The sequence below is a fragment of the Chiloscyllium plagiosum genome, unplaced genomic scaffold (assembly GCF_037043375.1).
Source record: "Chiloscyllium plagiosum isolate Xiang-an unplaced genomic scaffold, Cpla_swu_hap1 HiC_scaffold_10, whole genome shotgun sequence".
In the NCBI taxonomy this organism is placed as follows: domain Eukaryota; kingdom Metazoa; phylum Chordata; class Chondrichthyes; order Orectolobiformes; family Hemiscylliidae; genus Chiloscyllium; species Chiloscyllium plagiosum.
Window position 1 is genome coordinate 13,202,961 of NW_028270148.1, and position 21,458 is coordinate 13,224,418.

At 44.6% G+C, this 21,458-nt stretch overlaps 1 protein-coding gene across 1 annotated transcript in view; it reads right to left on the minus strand.

Moving 5' to 3' along the window:
• The window catches only part of ect2l (epithelial cell transforming 2 like), a 53,903-nt gene that overhangs the window by 17,465 nt on the left and 14,980 nt on the right, over positions 1–21,458 (minus strand). Inside the window, exons 9-14 of the mRNA XM_043695341.2 lie at positions 18,817–18,909; positions 17,646–17,828; positions 12,926–13,029; positions 12,179–12,295; positions 6,244–6,333; positions 828–1,042 (exon numbers count right to left, since the gene is read on the minus strand). Of these exons, the coding sequence (XP_043551276.2) occupies positions 828–1,042; positions 6,244–6,333; positions 12,179–12,295; positions 12,926–13,029; positions 17,646–17,828; positions 18,817–18,909 (802 nt within the window). The remainder of the gene's footprint in view (positions 1–827; positions 1,043–6,243; positions 6,334–12,178; positions 12,296–12,925; positions 13,030–17,645; positions 17,829–18,816; positions 18,910–21,458) is intronic.

Below are 21,458 nucleotides of genomic sequence, written 5' to 3' on the forward strand. Positions count from 1 at the left end.
CCAGCCTGCATGTTCTTGGACACTATTTAGCATGACCAGTCCACCCTAAGCTGTACATCTGTGGATTGTGGGAGGAAACCGGAGCACCCGGAGGAAACCCACGCAAACGCAGGGAGAACGTGCAAACTCCACACAGAGGTTGCCTGAGGCTGGAATTTAACCCAGGTTCTTGGCGCTGTGAAGCAGCAGTGCTAACCATCAAGCCACTGTGCTGCCCCAAATGGCTTGTTAGGCCATTTCAGAGTTAACCCGTTGCAGGTAAGGATGGCAGATTTCCTTCCCTAAAGGGCATTATTGAACCAGGTAGGTCTTGGCAGCAATTCTTACACGTTCACTATTAAGCCAGTCTTTTTGTATTCCAGACTTATCTGACATGGTGGGATTGGAACCCATGCCCCCAGGGTGAGATTCTGATTTACTAGTCCAGTGACATTCCCACTCGACACTGTCTCACCTTCATGTATAGACTAAGGGTTACCTGTGCGTGAGATACAAGCTGGGATCTGAGTGAGGGGTTTAACTGATTCCTGAAGAAGGGCCTGTGCCCGAAATGTCGAATCTCCTGTTCCCTGGATGCTGCCTGACCTGCTGTGCTGTTCCAGCAATAAAGTTTCAACTTTGATCTCCAGCATCTGCAGACCTCACTTTCTCCTCGTTTAACTGATTTACACATACAATGATTCAGACGGAAAGATGGTGCATTTGATTAAAGTCTCAGCAAAGTTGACCCAAGGGACAGTCCCCAGTTCCCACTCTTACACCCTTCAGATACCACGGTGGTTTGATAACCTGTGCTATCCTGCTTCAATAAAGTATCAGGTGTGCACCTGTTGAGTTCCAGGATCAAGAGGATATCAGAAAAGATGATATGGATATTGGCCATGCTCAAGACTGCACGGTTGGAAGCCAGTGCTGCTCTGAGCCGAACCCAGTAAATGTTTTTCACAATCTCCAGAGTCTGCACGTAATTTTGCTCGCTTGACAAGGTCTCCCTGGCAAACTGGGTCCGTTTCTCCACAAACTTGCCACGTGGACTTCTGTTCTAAGAAACAAGAGTGGGAAAGATTAAAGGGTAGGTGACAAGTTGGAAATAAAGGTTTATTTTTAAGGATGTTAATTCTGTGAAATGTTGGCAGCACTGATTCACCCAACATTTACCGCCCACTCTCATTTGCTCTCAAATGTAGGGTATGTAGGTGAGTTTGATCTTAGAGTAGGATAAAAGGTGGGCACAACATCGAGGGCCAAAGGGCCTGTACTGTGCTGTTCTGTTCTATGTTTTATGTTCACTCCCTCTCATGTGCCCTGACACTTGTCCTGACAGAGGCTGAGACCTGAATGTTCAGGTTGGGTTTTTTTAGATCTTTCAGAATGACAGGAAGCTAGGAAATGTTGGAGAGGTAGCACTGCTAAGTAAGGATGACATAAATTTAATAGAGATTGCGATTAATTTAATCCTAAAGATTAATGTCTAGACCATTTCAGGTTGGAAGTCATTTGTGAATGTAGTTTATAGACCATCTGACAGTCACAGTACCATGGGACAGGGAATACAGGAAAATCTGATGGAGCTCGTGAGCAAAGTATAACAGTAATCATGGGTTATTTTAGTTCTCATGTAGCAATTGGGTGAATCAGATTGGCAAAGGTAGCCTTGAAGATGGGTTCATAATGAATCTTCAGGACAGTTTTCAAGAGCAGCACATTTTTAGTGTCAACCAGAGTAGACTCTTGTAGATGTGGTAACATCTAATGAGACAAAATTAATTAAATAACTCACCGTGAAGATGCCACTTGGTAGCATTGATTGTAATATGATTGCATTTTGCATTCAGTTTGAGGGAGAGAAGTGTTAGTCTAAGACTAATATTTTAAACTTTAAAAAGGTCAGTTATAAAGACATGAAAACAATTGGCTAAAGTGAATCAAGGAATTAGGATAAAGGTTAGGTCAGTAAAGATGCAGTGGCAAAGATTTGAGAATATATTACTGAGGAAGTTAAAGATAGAAAAATACAACTCCATGAAGATTAGTGACAGTTCAGAAGATTGAACATTTTTTAAAAAAAGCAAACAATTTCTAAAAGATTAGTGAGAAGGGAAGAAGTTAAATATAAGAGATAGCTAGCTTGAAATATGAAAACATATACTGAGAGTTTCTACAGGAAAAGGAATAAGTAAAATGAGAGTGAGCTTGGGGAATTAATAATGGAAAAGAAGGAAACGGTGGATGAATTGAACAGATATTATGTAGTTGTCACACTGTGGAGGATAGAAATGACAGCCTAGAAATTTGGAGTATTGTGTTCAGTTCCTGGCATCTTAGTTAAGGAAGGATGTTAAAGCTGTGGAGAAAGTGTAAAAGAGATTTACTGGAATGATTTCAGGAATAAGAGACTTTAGATTCAAAAGAAGATTAGAGAAATGGGGCTTATTCTCCTTGGAGCAGGGAAGATTAAGAGGTGACCTTATTGAGGTGTTCAAAATTATGAACAAGATTCATTTCAATCTTGAAATGAACAATGGGGAGTAGTTTCTTTACTCAGAGCAGTTGGGATTTGGAATGTGCTGCCTTGGAGAATGTGGAGGTGGAGGTTTCGAAAGAGAGTTGGATACATATTTGAAAGTGATGAATTTACGGGGCCGTGCAAAATGGGACTCCATTCCAATGGGACTCGGTCTCTCTTTCGGAAGCTGGTACAGACATGGTTTGTTGAATGGGCTCCTTCTGTACAGTAAAATTCTATGATTCTAAATCATTCTCAATCAGGAGGTGGAAGTGAGGAAGGAACTGAAACAAAGTACAATCACCAGGAGCAATTAAAAGCTTTTCAATAAGGCGTTCGACAAGGTTCCCCATGGGACCCTGGTTAGCAAGGTCAGGTCTCATAGTTTATAGGGAGAACTAGCCATTTGGATATAGAACTGGCTCAAAGATATAAGATAGATGGTGGTGGTGGAGGGTTGTTTTTCAGACTGGAAGCCTGTGCCACAAGGATCGGTGCTGGGTCTATTACTTTTAATGATTTATATAAATGATTTGGATGGGAGTATTAGAGATGTAGTGGACAGTGAAGAAGGTTACCTCAGATTACAATGGGATCTTGATCAGATGGACCAATGAGCTGAGGAGTTTAATTCAGATAAATGAGAGGTGCTGCATTTTGGGAAAGCAAATCTTAGCAGGACTTATACACTTAATGATAAGGTCCTAGGGCGTGTTTCTGAATAAAGAGACCTTGGAGTGCAGGTTCATAGAAAGTAGAGTCGCAGGTAGATAGGATAGTGAAGAAGGCTTGCTTTCCTTTATTGGTCGGAGAATTGAGTACAGGAGTTGGGAGGTCATGTTGCAGCTGTACAGGACATTGGTTCGGCCACTGTTGGAATATTGTGTGTAATTCTGCTCTTCTTCCTATCAGAAGGATGTCGTGAAACTTGAAAAGGTTCAGAAAAGATTTACAAGGATGTTGCCAGAGTTGGAGGATTTGAGCTATATGGAGAGGCTGAATAAGCTGGGGCTGTTTTCCCTGGAATGTCAGAGGCTGAGGGGTGATCTTATAGAGATTTGTAAAATCATGAGGGACGTGGATAGGATAAGTAGACACGGTCTTTTCACTGGGGTGGGAATCCAGACCTAGAAGGCAAAGGTTTAGGGTGAGAGGGGAAAGATATAAAAGGAACCTAAGGGGCAACTTTTTTCACGCAGAGGGTGATATGTGTATGGAATGAGCTGCCAGAGGAATTGGTGGAGGCTAGTATAATTACAACATTTACAAGGCATTTGGATGCCTTGTTGTCCCTTAGGTCCCTTTTAAACCTTTCCCCTCTAACTTTAAACCTATGCCACCTAGTTTTAGACTCCTCTATCCTAGGGAAAAGACCTTGTCTTTTCAACCTATCTATGCCCCTCATGATTTTATAAACCTCTAAGAGGTCATCCCTCAGCCTCCTACATCCTGGGAAACTAGCCCCAGCCTATTTGGCCTCTCCCTGTAGCTCAAATCCCAGTTACCCTTTCAAGCCACTTCAACAGTAAGAGCAAATGGAGTAACAAATTGGTACAGATTGAGGGTTGGTAAGCTCACAAAAAGCAAAATGCAAGGTTAAATTGGTCATTTTCGGGGCAGCAAGATAAAGTGCGTGCCTCAGGGATCAGTGCTGTGCCCTGAACTATTTACATTCCATATAGAGTCATAGAGATGTACAGCATGGAAACAGACCCTTTAGTCCAACTCGTCTATGCCAACCAGATATCCCAAATTAATCTGATCCCATTTTCCAGCATTTGGCCCCTTTCCCTCTTAACCCTTTCTATTCATGTAACCAGAGTCTCTTTTAAATGTTGTAATTGTACCAGCCTCCATCACTTCCTCTGGCATCTCATTCCATACACGCATCACCCTCTGCATGAAAATGTTGCCCCTTAGGTCTCTCTTAAATCTTTCCCCCTCACCTTAAAACACATGCCCTCCAGTTTTGGTAATATCCCCTACTCTGGGGAAAAGACTTTGACTATTCACCCTATTCATGTTCCTCATGATTTTATAAACCTCTATAAAGTCATTCCTCAACCTCTGAAGAATCCAGGGAAAATAGCTCCAGCCTCTCCCTACAGCTCAAATCCTCCAATCCTGGCAACATCCTTGTAAATCTTTTCTGAACCCTTTCAAGTTTCACAACATCCTTCTAATAGGAAGGAAACCAGAACTGAACATAGTATTCCAAAAGTAGCCTAACCAATGTCCTTTACAGCTGCAACATGACCTCCCAACTGACAAATAAAAGCAAGTATACCAAATACCTTCTTCACTATCCTATCTACCTGCGACTCCACTTTCAAAGAACTATGAACCTGTACTCCAAGGTCTCTGTTCAGCAACACTCCTTACCATTAAGTGTAAAAGTCCTACCCTGATTTGCCTTTCCAAAACAGTTAAATTCACACAATACCAGGTTATAATCCAACAGGTTTATTTGGAAGCACTAGCTTTCAGAGTGTGCTCCTTCAACCACCTGATGAAGGAGCGGCGCTCCAAAAGCTAGTGCTTCCAATTAAACCTGTTGGACTATAACTTGGTGTTGTGTGATTTTTAACTTTGTACACTCCAGTCCAACACTGGATCCTCCACATCATGGTTTCCAGAACAGAACATCGCATTTATCTAAATTAAACTCCACCTGCCACTCCTAGGCCGGAAGCTCACCTGATCAAGGTCCCGTTGGACACAGGTAGTCTTTTTAATGTCTGGATTAATGTCTGGTTGCTAACTTTGCTGGTGTCACCAAGGCAAGTAGGAAAGTAAGTTGTGTAGAGGACAAATTAATCTGCAAATGGACATTGATAGATCTGGGAAGCTTTCAACGTTGGGCTGATTTTGTAGTACAGTGGCTATTGTAGGAAACAGAGCAGGCAATTTGCATGCAACAAGCTCCCAAAACTATCTGAGCAGTGTCAGTTGATAGATATATATTGGAGAGCCAGACATAACAGCCTTCACAATGAGTGTCAAGGGATCTTTCCTATTTATCTGAGAGTATGAACAATTTAACATTTCATCGAGAGCTGATACTTCTGTCTCTGCTACACTGGGACCATCAGCCTAGATTTTATGGTCAAGTCTTTGGAATGGGACTCAGAGCCAGAGGCCTTCCCCGTTGAACCATGTGTGATATCTGCAATCGCTTTGCAAATTCATTCCCCATCACGAAGCAGGGAACTCTGCAGAAGTCCGGAGGCAGTGGCCAGGCGGGTCACTGTAGGACCATGCAGTCATATTTATATGTCAAATTTGGTGAGAAATGTAGCTGCTTGGTTCTCAATATTCTTCTGCTGCTCAGTGTTGCCTGGACTGGAAATGCTTTAATCCCGTGCTGTGATTTCCCACCAATATTCAAAAGGAAATTCAGTGTAAACACTGGCACTAGGGATTAAAACTAACACTTATTGGACAATGGGGTAAGAACAGGGGAGTGGCACTAATGATATAGACCTTTCAAAGAGCCAGCTCAGGCAATGATAGCCCAAATGGCCTCCTCCTCTGTTGCATCCTTGTATGATTCTTTTTGATTAAAGGCAGGTAGATAGATTCCTGATGAACAAAGGGTATTGGGGGATAGCAGAAAAGTGACATTGAGACTCCAGTTTGGGAGCCATGGTTGCAATGAATGGTGGAGAATGGACCACTCCTACCTCCCCTGTTCATAGGTTCACACATAGGCTGCGATGGTTTATGTGAGGACTCACCGGGTGGATCAGCTCCTGCATGGTCTCCTCATGCTCCTGAAGTGGCTGAGAGTGAGGACTCAGACTCCCAGCTTCATCCACTTCCCCTTCCTGTAACAGTGAACACAAAGGAAAACAACATGTATGTGTGAAAGGATGAGGTGCAGAGTGTCTGCTGGGATAGTGACAGGGTGCGGTGTAGAGGGTGTGCTGGGATAGTGACAGGGTGCGGTGTAGAGGGTGTGCTGGGATAGTGACAGGGTGCGGTGTAGAGGGTGTGCTGGGATAGTGACAGGGTGCGGTGTAGAGGGTGTGCTGGGATAGTGACAAGGTGCGGTGTAGAGGGTGTGCTGGGATAGTGACAGGGTGCGGTGTAGAGGGTGTGCTGGGATAGTGATGGGGTGCGGTGTAGAGGGTGTGCTGGGATAGTGACAGGGTGAGGGGCAGAGGATGTATTATTTTTTCCAAAGTGCAAGACCTCGCATTTGCTCACGTTGAATTTCATCAGCCATTTCTTGGACCATTCACCTAAACTGTCACCTAATCTTTCTGCAGCCTCCCCATCTCCTCAGAACTACCTGTACATCCACCTAACATCGTATCATCGGCAAACTTCGCCAGAATGCTCCCAGTCTCTTCATCCAGATCATTAATATATAAAGTGAACAGCTGGGGCCCCAACACCGAACCCTGCGGACACCACGTGTCACCAGCTACCATTCTGATAAAGAACTTTTATCCCAACTCTCTGCCTTCTGTCAGACGGCCAATCCTCAATCTATGCCAGTAGCTCACTTCAAACACCATGGACCCTCACTTTACTCAGCAGCCTCCCGTGAGGCACCTTATCAAAGGCCTTTTGGAAGTCTAGGTAGATAACATCCATTGGGTTTCCATGATCTAACCTACTTGTTACCTCTTCAAAGAATTCTAACGGGTTTGTCAGGCATGACCTCCCCTTACTAAATCCATGCTGACTTGTTCTAATTTGACCCTGCATTTCCAAGAATTTAGAAATCTCATCCTTACTGATGGATTCTAGAATTTTACCTACAACTGAGGTTAGGCTAATTAGCCTATAATTTTCCACCTTATGTCTTGATCCTTTCTTGAACAAGGGGGTTACAACAGCAATTTTCCAATCATCTGGGACTTTCCCTGATTCCAGTGATTTTTTGAAAGATCACCACCAATCCCTCCACTATTTCCTCAGCCATCTCCCTCAGAATTCTACGATGTAGCCCATCCGGGCCAGGAGATTTATCAGTTTTTAGACCTTTAGCTTTTCTAGTACTTTCTCCTTTGTAATGGGCACCATACCCAACTCTGCCCACTGAATCTCCTTAATTGTTGGGATATTACTCCTGTCTTCCACTGTGAAGACTGACACAAAGTACTTATTAAGTTCTTCAGCTATTTCCTGATCTCCCAGCACTAGCCTTCCTGCATCAATTTGGAGCAGCCCAATCTCTACTTTTGCCTCTCAGTTGTTTCTTATGTATTGAAAGAAACTTTTACTATCATTTCTAATATTACTGGCTAGCTTACCTTCATATTTGATCTTCTCTATCCTTATTTTCCTCTTTGTTCTCTGTTTGATGTTGTAGTCTTTCCAATCTTCTGATTTCCCAGTGCTCTTGGCCACTTTATAGGCTCTGTTTTTCTGTGTTACATATCCTGAGTTTCTTCATCGGCCACGGTTGTCTAATCCCCCCTCCCCCCGGATAATCTTTCTTTTCTTTGGGATGAACCTCTGTACTGCATCCTCAATTACACCCGGAAACTCCTGCCATTGTTGCTCTACTGTCTTCCCCACTAGGCGCTGCTTCCAGTCAATTTTCATCAGTTCCTCTATCATGCCCTTGTAATTACCTTTATTTAACTGTAACACCATTATATCTAATTCTACTTCTCTCTTTCAAACTGTAGACTGAATTCGACCTTACTATGTTCGCTGCATCCTAAGTACTCCCTGACTTAAGGTCTTTTATAAAGTCTGGCTCATTACATAGCACTAAGTCCAGAATAGCCTGCTCCCTTGTGGGCTCTATCACAAGCTGTTCCAAAACACCATCCTGTAAGCATTCCATGAATTCCCTTTCTTTGGATCGACCGGCAACATATTCACCCAGTCCATTTGCATATTGAAGTCCCATGATCACCATGACCTTGCCTTTCTGACATTCCTATCTATTTCCTGGTACGTCTTGTGCCCCTGGTCCTGACCACTGCTGGGAGGTCTATACGTAACTCCCATTATGGGTTTTTTGCCTCTGTGATTCCTCAACTCCACCCACACAGACTCCACATCATCTGACCCTGTATCATTTAATGCCATAGATTTAATTCTTAACTAACTTAACTCTTTCATTCTTAACTCTGCCCACCTTCCTGTCTTTTCAATAAGTTTGTAAATCCTTGGATGTTTTACAGCCAGTCCTGAACCCCCTGCAACCACATCTCTGTGATGCCTACCACATCATTATCATTCAAGATGATTTGTGCTGTTAATTCATCTACTTTGTTTCAAATGCTTCAAGCATTCAGATAAAGCATCTTAATGCTAATTTTTATTATCCTCATGATTTCCATCACCTCTACCTAAGTTATCCTTCCTTTTTGCTTCATTCCTAGTCAGCCTTGAACTTAAACCCTGCACACATGCTAAGCTGCTGCTTATCTTTCTACTTGACTCCATACTCCCTGTTGCTTTCCCCGCCCCCCCCCGACTCACAAGTTTAAAGTCTTAGTGACCACTCTATTTATCCTTTTTGCCAGAACACTGGTTCCAGATTGGTTCAGGTGGAGACTGTCCCATTGGTACAGATCACCCCGGTTCCAAACCTGATGCCAGTGTCCCATGAAATGGAATCCCTCTTTCCCATACCAATCTCTTAGCCATGTGTTTCCTTCCCTAATTTTCTTATCCCTATGCCAATTAGCATGTGGCTCGGGCAGTAATCCAGAGATTATGACCGTCGAGGACCTGTTCTTCAATTTCCTTCCTAGTGCTTGATAATCCTCCTTCCTAGCCTTGCCTATGTTGTTAGTGCCAACGTGGGCCACAACAACTGGATCCTCCCCCTCCCACTGCAATATCCCTTCAAGCCGGTTGGAGATGTCCTGCACCCTGGCACCAGGTAGGCAAAACGCCATGTGGGACTCCTGATCTGGCTCGCCAAGGATACTATCTGCCCCCTTAATTAAAGAATCCCCTATAACAACTACTTGTCTTTCTGCTCCCACCTCTTGAATGACCTTCTGCACCATGGTGCCATGGTCAGCTAAAGACATCCCTAAAGAGCCTACAAGTTGATTTTGTAGTGCAGTGGCTGTTGTAGGAAATGGAGCAGGCAATTTGCATGCAACAAGCTCCCAAAACCATTCTAGCAATGTCAGTTGGTAGATATGTTTTGGAAAGCCAAATGTAACAGCCTTCAAAATGAGTGTCATGGGATCTCTCCCATTCATCCTGAGAGTATGAACAATTTAACATTTCATCAAGAGCTGATACTTCTGTCTCTGTTACACTGGGAGCATCAGCCTAGATTTTATGGTTAAGTCTTGGGAATGAGATTCAGACAAAGGTGTTCACCATTGAGCCATGTATGATACCCGCAATTGCTTTGCAAATTCATTCCCCATCACAAAACAGGGAACTCTGCAGAAGTTGGAGGCGGAGGCCAGGTCGGTCACTGTAAGACCATGCAATTATATGTATGTGTCAAGTTTGGTGAGAAATGTAGCTGCTTGGTTCTCATTATCATTCTTCTGCTGCTCAGTGTTGCGTGGAGTGGAAATGCTTTAATCCAGTGTTGTGATTTCCTACCAGCATTCAAAAGGAAATTGGGTATAAACACTGGTACTAGGGATTAAAAATAAAACTTACAAGAGAATGGGGTAAGAACAGAGATGATGAGATGTGAAGGCTCAGGGCGCTTGAGGGTTACAAGGTAGCCAGGAAAGACCTAAAGAGAGAGGCCAGGAGGAGACATGAGAAGTTGTTGGCGGATAGGATCAGGGTAAACCCTAAGGCTTTCTATAGGTATTTAAGGAATAAAAGATGATGAGAGTAAGATTAGGGTCAATCAAGGATAGTAGTGGGAAGTTGTGTGTGGAGTCAGAGGAGATAGGGGAAGCAGTAAATGAATACTTTTCAACAGTATTCACTCTAGAAAACAACAATGTTGTCGAGGAGATTGCTGAGATACAGGGTATTAGACTAGGTGTGATTGAGGTTCACAAGGAGGAGGTATTAGAAATCGTGCAGAGTGTGAAAATACATAAGTCCCCTGGGCCGGATGGGATTTATCCTAGGATCCCCTGAGAAGCCAGGGAGGAGATTGCTGAGTCTTTGGCATTGATCTTTAAATCATCATTGTCTACAGGAATAGTGCCAGAAGACTGGAGGATAGCAAATGTGGTTCCCTGTTCAAGAAGGGGAGTAGAGACAATCCTGGTAATTATAGACCAGTGAGCCTCACTTCAGTTGTTGGTAAAGTGTTGGAAAAGGTTATTAGAGATAGGATTTATAATCATCTAGAAAATAATAATTTGATTAGGGATAGTCAGCACGGTTTTGTGAAGGGTAGGTCGTGCCTCACAAACCTTATTGAGTTCTTTGAGAAGGTGACCAAACAGGTAGATGAGAGTAAACCGGTTGATGTGGTGTATATGGATTTCAGCAAGGAGTTCAATAAAGTTCCCCACAGTAGACCATTGTACAAAATGCGGAGGAATGGGATTGTGGGAGATATAGCAGTTTGGATCACTAATTGGCTTGCTGAAAGAAGACAGAGGGTGGTGATTGATGGGAAATGTTCATCCTGGAGTCCAGTTACAAGTGGTGTACCGCAAGGGTCGGTGTTGCGTCCACTGCTGTTCGTCATTTTTATAAACTACCTGGATGAGGGCGTAGAAGGGTGGGTCAGTAAATTTGCAGACGACACTAAGGTCAATGGAGTTGTGGATAGTGACGAAGGATGTAGTAGGTTACAGAGAGACATAGATAAGCTGCAGAGCTGGGTTGAGAGGTGGCAAATGGAGTTTAATGTGGACAAGTGTGAGGTGATTCACTTAGGTCGGAGTAACCGGAATGCGAAGTACTGGGCTAATGGTAAGATTCTTGGTAGTGTAGCTGAGCAGAGAGATCTCGGTGTCCATGTACACAGATCCTTGAAAATTGCCACCCAGGTTGACAGGGTTGTTAAGAAGGCATACAGTGTTTTAGCTTTTATTAACAGAGGGATCGAGTTCCGGAACCATCAGGTTATGCTGCAGCTGTACAAAACTCTAGTGCGGCCGCACTTGAAGTATTGTGTACAGTTCTGGTCACCGCATTATAAGAAGGATGTGGAAGCTTTGGAAAGGGTGCAGAGGAGATTTACTAGCATGTTGCTTGGTATGGAGGGAAGGTCTTACGAGGAAAGGCTGAGGGACTTGAGATTGTTTTCATTAGAGAGAAGAAGGTTGAGAGGTGACTTAATAGAGAATATAAGATAATGAGAGGGTTAGATAGGGTGGACAGGGGGAGCCTTTTTCCAAGAATGGTGATGGCGAGCACAAGGGGGCATAGCTTTAAATTGAGGGATGATAGATATAGGACAGATGTCAGAGGTAGTTTCTTTACTCAGAGTAGTAAGGGTATGGAATGCTTTGCCTGCAACGGTAGTAGATTTGCCAACATTAAGTACATTTAAGTCGTCATTGGACAAGCATATGGACGTACATGGAATAGTGTAGGGTAGATGGGCTTCAGGTTGGTGTGAAGGTCGACGCAACATCAAGGGCCGAAGGGCCTGTACTGTGCTGTAATGTTCTATGTTCTATAACAGGGGAGTGGCTCTAATGATATAGACCTTTCAAAGAGCCAGCTCAGGCAACGATGGCCCAAATGGCCTACTCCTCTGTTGCATCCTTAAATGATTCTTTGATTAAAGGCAGGAAGTGACTGTACCTTCACCGGATCAATCCCACCTCCACCTTGCGTCAAGAATGTTTCTTCAACTTTAAACCACTTGCTTTTCCCTGCTTGGCTGCTAAGAAAGTCAGCGAGAAATCCCAGGGGGTTCTCCTGAAAGATGAGCAGAACACTTCATGTTACACCATGCCGGGAGACCCCTTTCGGCAGAATACCTAATGGAGCATGCCTCACTGTAGAACCACTCAGAACCTTGTAGTTGAACACCCTTTTGAAAGTTATTGAAGCTGCCTCTTTCCCTTTCAGCTCATGTATTTTCTGTCACAAGAACTCAGTATTTTTACTCTCCAACTCTTTCACCAACTCCCTTGTAACTTGTCTTGAGGTCAGCTAGCTGGACCTTACAGAAGTGAATTCCCTGATTGGGGCTGTTAATCTGGCCCAATCAGGGAGCCCTGAAGAGGCAGTACTGAAGTCAAGGACTGTTCATGTACAATAAAGGGTGACTTGGTGAAGGGATATTGGCCTTTGTAGAGTTACTTCACTGTCTGGTTACTGATGCTCTTGTCAATGTTTAACCATTGCTTCTTATTTACCCCTGACATATCTCTTCATGATATCCAAACCTGCTTTAATTCTCCACCTAGCTTTCCTTGTTTTGACAAAAGTCCCAGTATCTTCCGATCTCACGCAGTTAGCGAAGAACACCATCCCTGTTACAATTCCAATCTCGAGAAGGTTTCTCTCTAAAGGGAGGTAAAGAAGCCTCTGATTCTCACATACCTGCTTTTCTCTTATCATTGCGATCAGCCCTTCAGTTAAGGTTTGAGCAAGTTCCTGGTTCTGAAGCATCTGAGTTGTACTCATCGAGTCAAACATGAGCTGCCCTGCAGAGAAATAACAGGACCAGCTGAACCCTCCGTCAGCTTTGAGAAACTGTCCACCCACACTGATCCAGAGGACACTTCATGGAACTCTAGTTTCAAAAACTGCCCAAACTGACTGCAAGAAAACACACTCAGGTAAGGCAGAGTTATGGGGTGTATGAGCAAGAACTGTACCACAGGGATCAATGCTGGGACCTTTGCTGTTTGTCATATGTATTAATGACTTTGATGGGAATGTAGAAGGTCTTATTAGTAAGCTTGCAGATGACCTGAAAATTGGGGGCTGTTGATCATGAGGAGTTTGGTCTCAGGCTACAGTCTGATATTGGATCAGCTGGTACATTGGGCTGAGTGATAGCAGATAGAATTTAATCCCGATAATTGTGAAGTGTTGCACTTTGGGAGGCCCAGCAGAAAAGGGTATACAAAATGAGTAATGGGTCCCTGGACTGTCCTGAGTACCTTGGTGTGCAGGTCCATAGATCCCTGAAAGTGCCAGCACAGGTAGACAGGCTGGTGAAGAAGGCATACAGGATACTTGTCTGCATTAGTTGGGGCATAGAACATATGAGCAAGCCTAATAAAACATTGAGCTGAAAATGTGTTGCTGGAAAAGCGCAGCAGGTCAGGCAGCATCCAAGGAGCAAGAGAATCGACATTTCGGGCATGAGCCTTCTTCAGGAATGCCCAAAACGTCGATTCTCCTACTCCTTGGATGCTGCCTGACCTGCTGCGCTTTTCCAGCAACACATTTTCAGCTCTGATCTCCAGCATCTGCAGTCCTCACTTTCTCCTAATAAAACATTGATTAGGCCACAGATGGATTTCTGTGTGCACTTCCAGTCACCACCATTATTGGAAGGATGTATTTGCACTGGAGACGATGCAGAGGAAATTCATCAGGATGTAGTCCGGGATGGAAAGTCTCAGTTACAAGGAGAGATGTGGATAGGCTGGGTATGTTTTCCTTGGAGCAGAGGAGGCTGAGGGGGAATCTGACTGAGGTATACAGTATTATGAGAGACTTGGAGAGGGTAGATCATGAGAATCTTTACCCCATGGCCGATGTGTCTAAGACCAGAGGGCACAAGTTTAAGGTGAGCAAATGGTTTAGAGAAGATCTGAGAAAAAACATTTTTCACTCAGAGGTTGATATAAGTACAGAAGGTGCTGCCTGAGAGGGAGGTGAAGGTAGGTACTCTCACAACATTGAACAAACATCTGGATGAGCACTTAAAATACCAGGGCACAGTAGGCTCTGGACCAAGTGCGGGTAAATAGAATTAATGCAGTTAAATGTTTGTTGGTTGGCATAGACTGGGTGGGCTGAAGGGCCTGTTCCTATGCTGAATGATTCTTTAATTGTATAATTGAGTGAAAGAGAATAGAAGGAGGATTTATGTCAAGAAAAAAGGTGCCAGGAGAGTGAATGAAGGAGATGGGAAATAAAAATAATTAAATGAGGAGCTGGCCAGAAGAACAGTGCCAGGGAAAGAGATGGTGGAAGAGGAAGAGAAGATGCTTGGGGAGAAGAAAAATGGCCGGACAGGTAGACAGATGGATAGTTAGATCATTGAAAAATCCTCTTGGTGGCAGGTGTTGAATGGTGATAACAATACAAATGAAAAAATGTAATTGAGGGACAAGATGGCAGCATGGTGTTCATTTCACTGGGCTAGTGATCCACAGGCCCAACTTAATACCCTGGGGACACAGGTTCAAATCACACCATGGCATCTGGACCTACTTAAATGCAGTTAATGATTTTTTAAAAAATCATTTGTAACATTGTTGTAGACAGTTATAGATGTAAATGTTTGCTGTTAATTTATCTGAACTTCTCAGCATACAAATAATTGCAAAATGCAGATCATTTTATTTTGTAGAATAAAAATAAAAGATTCCTGCATCAGCTTTTTTAAAAATGAAGCTGTTTCAGCATTTATTGCCCTTTCTTATTGAACTGAGCGGTTTGTCAGCTCCATTTCAGAGGGCAGTTCATAGTCAACCGCATCTGGAGTCACATGCAGGCCAGACCAGGTAAGGGTGATAGAGTTCCTTCCTGCTTTAATGACCATTGACAATGGTTACAATTAGACTAGATTTTAATCAATCTGCTGTGAAGGGATTTGAACCAATTTTTCTAAAGTATTAGCCCGGGTCTCTGGATTACCAGTCCAGCAGCATTAAGCACGTTGCCACCACCTCCTGACATTAAAGGTAGTAGGTAAAAACAATGACTGCAGATGCTGGAAACCAGATTCTGGATTAGTGGTGCTGGAAGAGCACAGCAGTTCAGGCAGCATCCGAGGAGCAGTAAAATCGACGTTTTGGGCAAAAGCCCTTCATCAGGAATAAAGGCAGAGAGCCTGAAGGGTGAAGAGATAAGCTAGAGGAGGGTGGGGGTGGGGAGAAAGTAGCATAGAGTACAATAGGTGAGTGGGGGAGGAGATGAAGGTGACAGGTTAAGGAGGAGGGTGGAGTGGATAGGTGGAAAAGAAGATAGGCAGGTAGGACAAGTCACGGGGACAGTGCTGAGCTGGAAGTTTGGAACTAGGGTGAGGTGGGGGAAGGGGAAATGAGGAAACTGTTGGAGTCCACATTGATGCCCTGGGGTTAAAGTGTTCCAAGGCAGAAGATGAGGCGTTCTTCCTCCAGGCATCTGGTGGTGAGGGAGTGGCGGTGAAGGAGGCCCAGGACCTCCATGTCCTCGGCAGAGTGGGAGGGGGAGTTGAAATGTTGGGCCACAGGGCGGTGTGGTTGATTGGTGCGGGTGTCCCGGAGATGTTCCCTAAAGCGCTCTGCTAGGAGGCGTCCAGTCTCCCCAATGTAGAGGAGACCGCATCGGGAGCAACGGATACAATAAATGATATTGATGGATGTGCAGGTAAAACTTTGATGGATGTGGAAGGCTCCTTTAGGGCCTTGGATGGAGGTGATGGAGGAGGTGTGGGCGCAGGTTTTGCAGTTCCTGTGGTGGCAGGGGAAGGTGCCAGGATGGGATGGTGAGTTGTATGGGGGCATGGACCTGAGCAGGTAGTCACGGAGGGAACAGACTTTGCGGAAGGCGGAGAGGGGTGGGGAGGGAAATATATCCCTGGTGGTGGGGTCTGTTTGGAGGTGGCGGAAATGTCGGCAGATGATTTGGTTTATGCGAAGGTTGGTAGGGTAGAAGGTGAGCACCAGGGGCATTCTGTCCTTGTTACGGTTGGAGGGGTGGGGTCTGAGGGCAGAGGTGCGGGATGTGGACGAGATGCGTTGGAGGGCATCTTTAACCACGTGGGAAGGGAAATTGCGGTCTCTAAAGAAGGAGGCCATCTGGTGTGTTCTGTTTGGAACTGGTCCTCCTGGGAGCAGATACGGCGGAGGAATTGGGAATATGGGATGGCATTTTTGCAAGAGGTAGGGTGGGAAGAGGTGTAATCCAGGTAGCTGTGGGAGTCGGTGGGTTTGTAAAAAATGTCAGTGTCAAGTCGGTCGCTATTAATGGAGATGGAGAGTTCCAGGAAGGGGTGGGAGGTGTCAGAGATGGTCCAGGTAAATTTAAGGTCAGGGTGGAATGTGTTGGTGAAGTTGATGAATTGCTCAACCTCCTCGCGGGAGCACGAGGTGGCACCAATGCAGTCATCAATGTAGCCGAGGAGGAGGTGGGGAGTGGTGCGGGTGTAATTATGGAAAATCAACTGTTCTACGTAGCCAACAAAGAGACAGGCATGGCTGAGGCCCATACATGTGCCCATGGCTACCCCTTTGGTCTGGAGGAAGTGGGAGGATTCGAAGGAGAAATTGTTAAGGGTGAGGACCAGTTCGGCCAAACGAATGAGAGTGTCGGTGGAACGGTACTGTGGGGTAGTAGGTAATTTTTAAGTCAAAGTTCTGATCATTTGCATACTATATATGAGTTTTGTAATGTAGGAGATTGAGCCATATTGTAGTCTGTTTGTCCTGATACTTAGTTGGGGAATGTTGTTCCATAATTTTATCACACGTTGACTCCCAAGTGATTGTGACAAGAAATAGTGGTGATGGGAGGTGGTATTCAGGAGTTTTCTGGTCAGGTGCAGACAAACGTCCCTGAAACGGCTGAACCATTATGTTTTTGGGAATGTAAAATTAATGCCTCTGCGACATTTGTGTTTATAAATGGTCTGTAAATTTCACCAAGGGAAGAAGAGGGGAAATGAGAGGTAAAGACTGAGTAAGAAAAAAGAGCAAAAATTCAGTAAGTGGGAAATCTCAATATTAATCTTCCACATCGATTTCTATAGGGAAAAAAAACCCGAAAGAACTGCAGATGCTTGAAATCAGAAACAGTGAGAAAGGGTCACTGGACCTGAAACTTTAACTCCGATTTCTCTCCACAGATGCTGCCAGACCTGCTGAGATTTTCCAGTAATTTCTGTTTCAATTTCTATAGAATTCACTGGGTTCTTTGACAGAGAATGCCAGGATATCAGGAATGAAAGAGCCCGCTGATTATATACCAGGGATAACAACAGAGAAATTACACAGCTTTGCTTATTATGGGAGTTTAAAGAAATTCCAGCAACTTAACAAGTATTAGGTACCTAACTATTAAATGCAGGAGGAGGAATAAAACATGACTGAAATCGTACCGATCATCCGTGCACAGGTGTCTCGCTGCAGTTGTCTGAAATACGGCCTCATCTGTTTGCGGACTGTTCTCAGGACCTCCTCCTGTAACTGGGCTGTCCTGCTCCATTCCTGCAGCTTCCTCTCATTGAAGTACGTGGCTGGGGGAGCTGTATCCCCATCATTCCGCAGCCACTCACTGAAAACTGACAGCCAACAGAGCAAGCATTTAATCTACCATGAGAGGAATGTGAGGGTTACACAAGAACACAGGACAGGAAGAAGGCCATTCAGCCCCTCCAACTCTCTCTGCCATTCAACTAGATCTTGGCTGATCTTTTGACTCGATGCCATTTTCCTGCACTATCTTCATATCCTTTCATACCATCAATCTCAGTTTTGAATGTGTTCAATAAACTCAAGTTGCCTGACATTATTACCAGTGCCCGTAAACTGCAATGCATGCATAGAATACCTACAGCGTAGAAACAGGCCCTTCGGCCTAGCGCCCACACTGACCCTCAGAGTATCCCACCCAGACCCATTACCCTATTACTCTACATTTGTCCCTGACTAATGCACCTAACCTCCACATCCCTAAACACTATGGGCAATTTAGCACAGCCAATTCACCTATTCCACACACCTGTGGATTGTAGGAGGAAACCGGAGCAAACCCGCACAGACACAGCGAGAACGTGCAAACGCCACACAGACTGTCGCCCGAGGCTGGAATTGAACCCGGGTCCCTGGTGCTGTGAGGCAGCAGTGGTAACCACTGAGCCACTGTGCTGCCCTAATTCCATTAGCTTTCTTGATTATTTTCTGCAGGGAAAGGCAGGTTGGAACTCGAAGCTGCTCATGGTTATGTCACAGATCAGAGTTTTGTGTGAGGGCGGGTGTGTGTGTGAGGGCGGGTGTGTGTGTGAGAGGGCGGGTGTGTATTAGGATGGGTGTGTGGGTTTTGGGGAACAGCAGAGGGCGCAGAGAGTAGGAAAGTGGAAGAGAGAGCAAGACGGGGAGAATGGTGGGGTAGGTGGTAGAGTACAGCACAGAGTGAACCCTATTGACTTTGGTACATCGTGCATGTGTGATAACAACAATCGGTTGAACAGCCTGTCAGGGTTGAGATACTGCACTTTCGGAACTAAACGCATCAAGGCAGGAGCACGGCAAGAGTCCCAAGATACTCACTGTGCTGGTACGATCCTGTGGCGATCCCAGTCGGTGAGCTGTGACATACAGCAGTCAGTGCTGAGAGCTGGCAAAGGAGCTCCATTCCTGCTTCTGGCCACACACACGGAGATGGGTTAAACTCATAAGTGAATCACACAGACCTTTTAAAAACAGTAAGGCCATTCATCCCAAAGAGCCTCTCCCTCGCTCATTCTCAAGTCGATGCAAATGCTACCTCTCTGCCTGCTTCCCAGATATTTCATTTTATTCTCTTCAGAAACACTGTTGTTTTGCATTGTAAAATATCGTGCCCCTTACAGGAGGAGAATTGAGAAGGCAAGTGTTCATCTATTGTGAAAAATCACACAACACCAGGTTTCAGTCCAACAGGTTTAATTGGAAGCACTAGCTTTCAGAGCACTGCTCCTTTATCAGGCGATTGTCTAGTAGTGCTCCGAAAGCTGGTGCTTCCAATTAAACCTGTTGGACTATAATTTGGTGGTGTGTGATTTTTAACTTTGTCCACCCCAGTCCAACACTGGCCCCTCCACATCATTCATCTATTATGGTCCAGCTGTGGTTATTTGGGTCTCCAGATGTGGTTAATCATTAAAGAAGCAATGTGCTATAGGCATTACCGTTGGCTATGTGATCCATTACTCATTTGTATGTGAACTTTAAATTCTTTTACACGTATTGGTGAAAGAGGAAATTAAAAGCAAATTGTGCAAGTGATTTTTGATTATTAAAGCAGCTTCCAGAATACTTGCAAATGTTTATTTCTCGTATGTGCGTGTACGTTTGTGTGTATCTGTGAGTGCGCCTGTGTGTGTCTCTGTCTCTGTACCTGTGTGTGTGAGGCACCTTCTGCTAGTATCATGTGGCATGTGGCTAAAAACACTGGCAGAAAGTGGAAATAAAAATTGTCCCCCCCTTGACTCTATCCCCTCCGACCATTCCTGAGGTAGGGACATCAAGGGGTCAAAATGAACTTGCCCCAGCTCATTCAAAAACAAAGAAAACCAAAAGAAAATCAAATCCCCTCTGGTCCGTTCCCCATTGAATGCTCCTGGGCCAGGTTCAAAAAGGATTTCAAAATCCAGAGCAGAGTTCCTTTACTCATTTTAACTAAAGGTAAAATCCTGGCATGGTGGCTCAGTGGTTAACACTACTGCCTCACAGCGCCAGAGACCGCAGGTTCAATTTCAACCTCAGGTGACTGTCGGTGTGGAGTTTTGAACATTCTTCCCGTATCTGCGTGGGTTTCTTCTGGGTACTCTGGTTTCCTCCCACAGTCCAAAGATGTACAAGTTAGGTGGATTGACCATGGGAAATGTGGTGTTAGAGGGTCGGTCTGGGTGGGATGCTCTTCGGAGGGTTGGTGGACTCAATGGGCCAAATGGTCTACTTCCACAGTGCAGGGATTCTATGATCAATCAAGCACACATGGGACAGTACAGGATTTAAATAAAAGTCTCCTTTTGGGTCCAAAATCAATACAAAAGAAAAATAAAACAGCCCTTTTCAGGGCACAACACCAAGAACAAACACAAACTTAATGTGTCGTATGAAAGCTATGCTACTAACTGTCCATCATGACCTGGTGAAAACTCATCTCTTCTTCTCTCACTTCCTGACAATTGTGGCTCAGTGGGTGGCACTTTCCCTTCTGAGGCACAAGGTCATGGAGGCTTGACTTTTTTTTTCATGAGATGTGTGTGCCATTGGCAAAGCTGGTATTTGGTGCCTACCCCTAATTACCCCCTTGAGATGGAGGTGGTGAGCTGCAGACTATCTGGCATCTCCAAGCATTTCCATCTCCATGGCTTATCCGAGAAGTGAAGACATTTCTGTGGATCTGGAGTCACATGTAGGCCAGACTGGGTAAAGACAGCAGATTTCCCTCCCAAAAGGGCAGGAGCGAACCCCATGGGAATTTTACAACAATTGGTGATCAATTCAGCTACCACAGTGAGATTTGAACTCCTGCCCCAGAGCATTAACCTGGATTGCGAGTCTGTTAACATTACAATAGTGACGCCAGCTGCCCCCAGGGTTGAAGCCACAATCCCAAGCCTTACACAAAGGATTCAGGATGACACCCCAAAGCTGTACCATGAGCGTGGTGAGATTTGGATGAGATTGAGGCCCTGCCTGCCTTCTCAGATGGATGGATGGAGAAGATCCCATATCAATATTTCGACAAGCATGCTTGTTCCATCTGCTGTCCCAGCCCTCACCAATATAACTGGAAAGGGTTGACCTGTTTGTTATTTCACTTGTTTGTGGGAGCTTGCTCTGCACAAATGTCTCTCTGCATTTCCTACACACTCATCCAAACAACTTCATTGGTTGTAAAGCACTTTGAGAATTCCTAAGGTGATATATAAATGCAAGTTCTTTATCCTTTACGTAAGAGGTCACAGTTTGAAGAGGTCTACAGTACAGAACAGCCAAAAAAATTACAGCTCAGGGAAAGTCAGTGTTGAAAGAGTGACATTGGTAACGAGGAGAAAATTGTCCACTTTCTGTTTGGATTCTAGAAACTTCCTAGATACAAGTCAGGATAGTGTGTGGCTTGGAGGGGAACTTGCAGGTGGTAGCATGGTCCCATGACAAGGCTAGCAGAGACATGGCAAGATCACCACCATGAAAGGAGC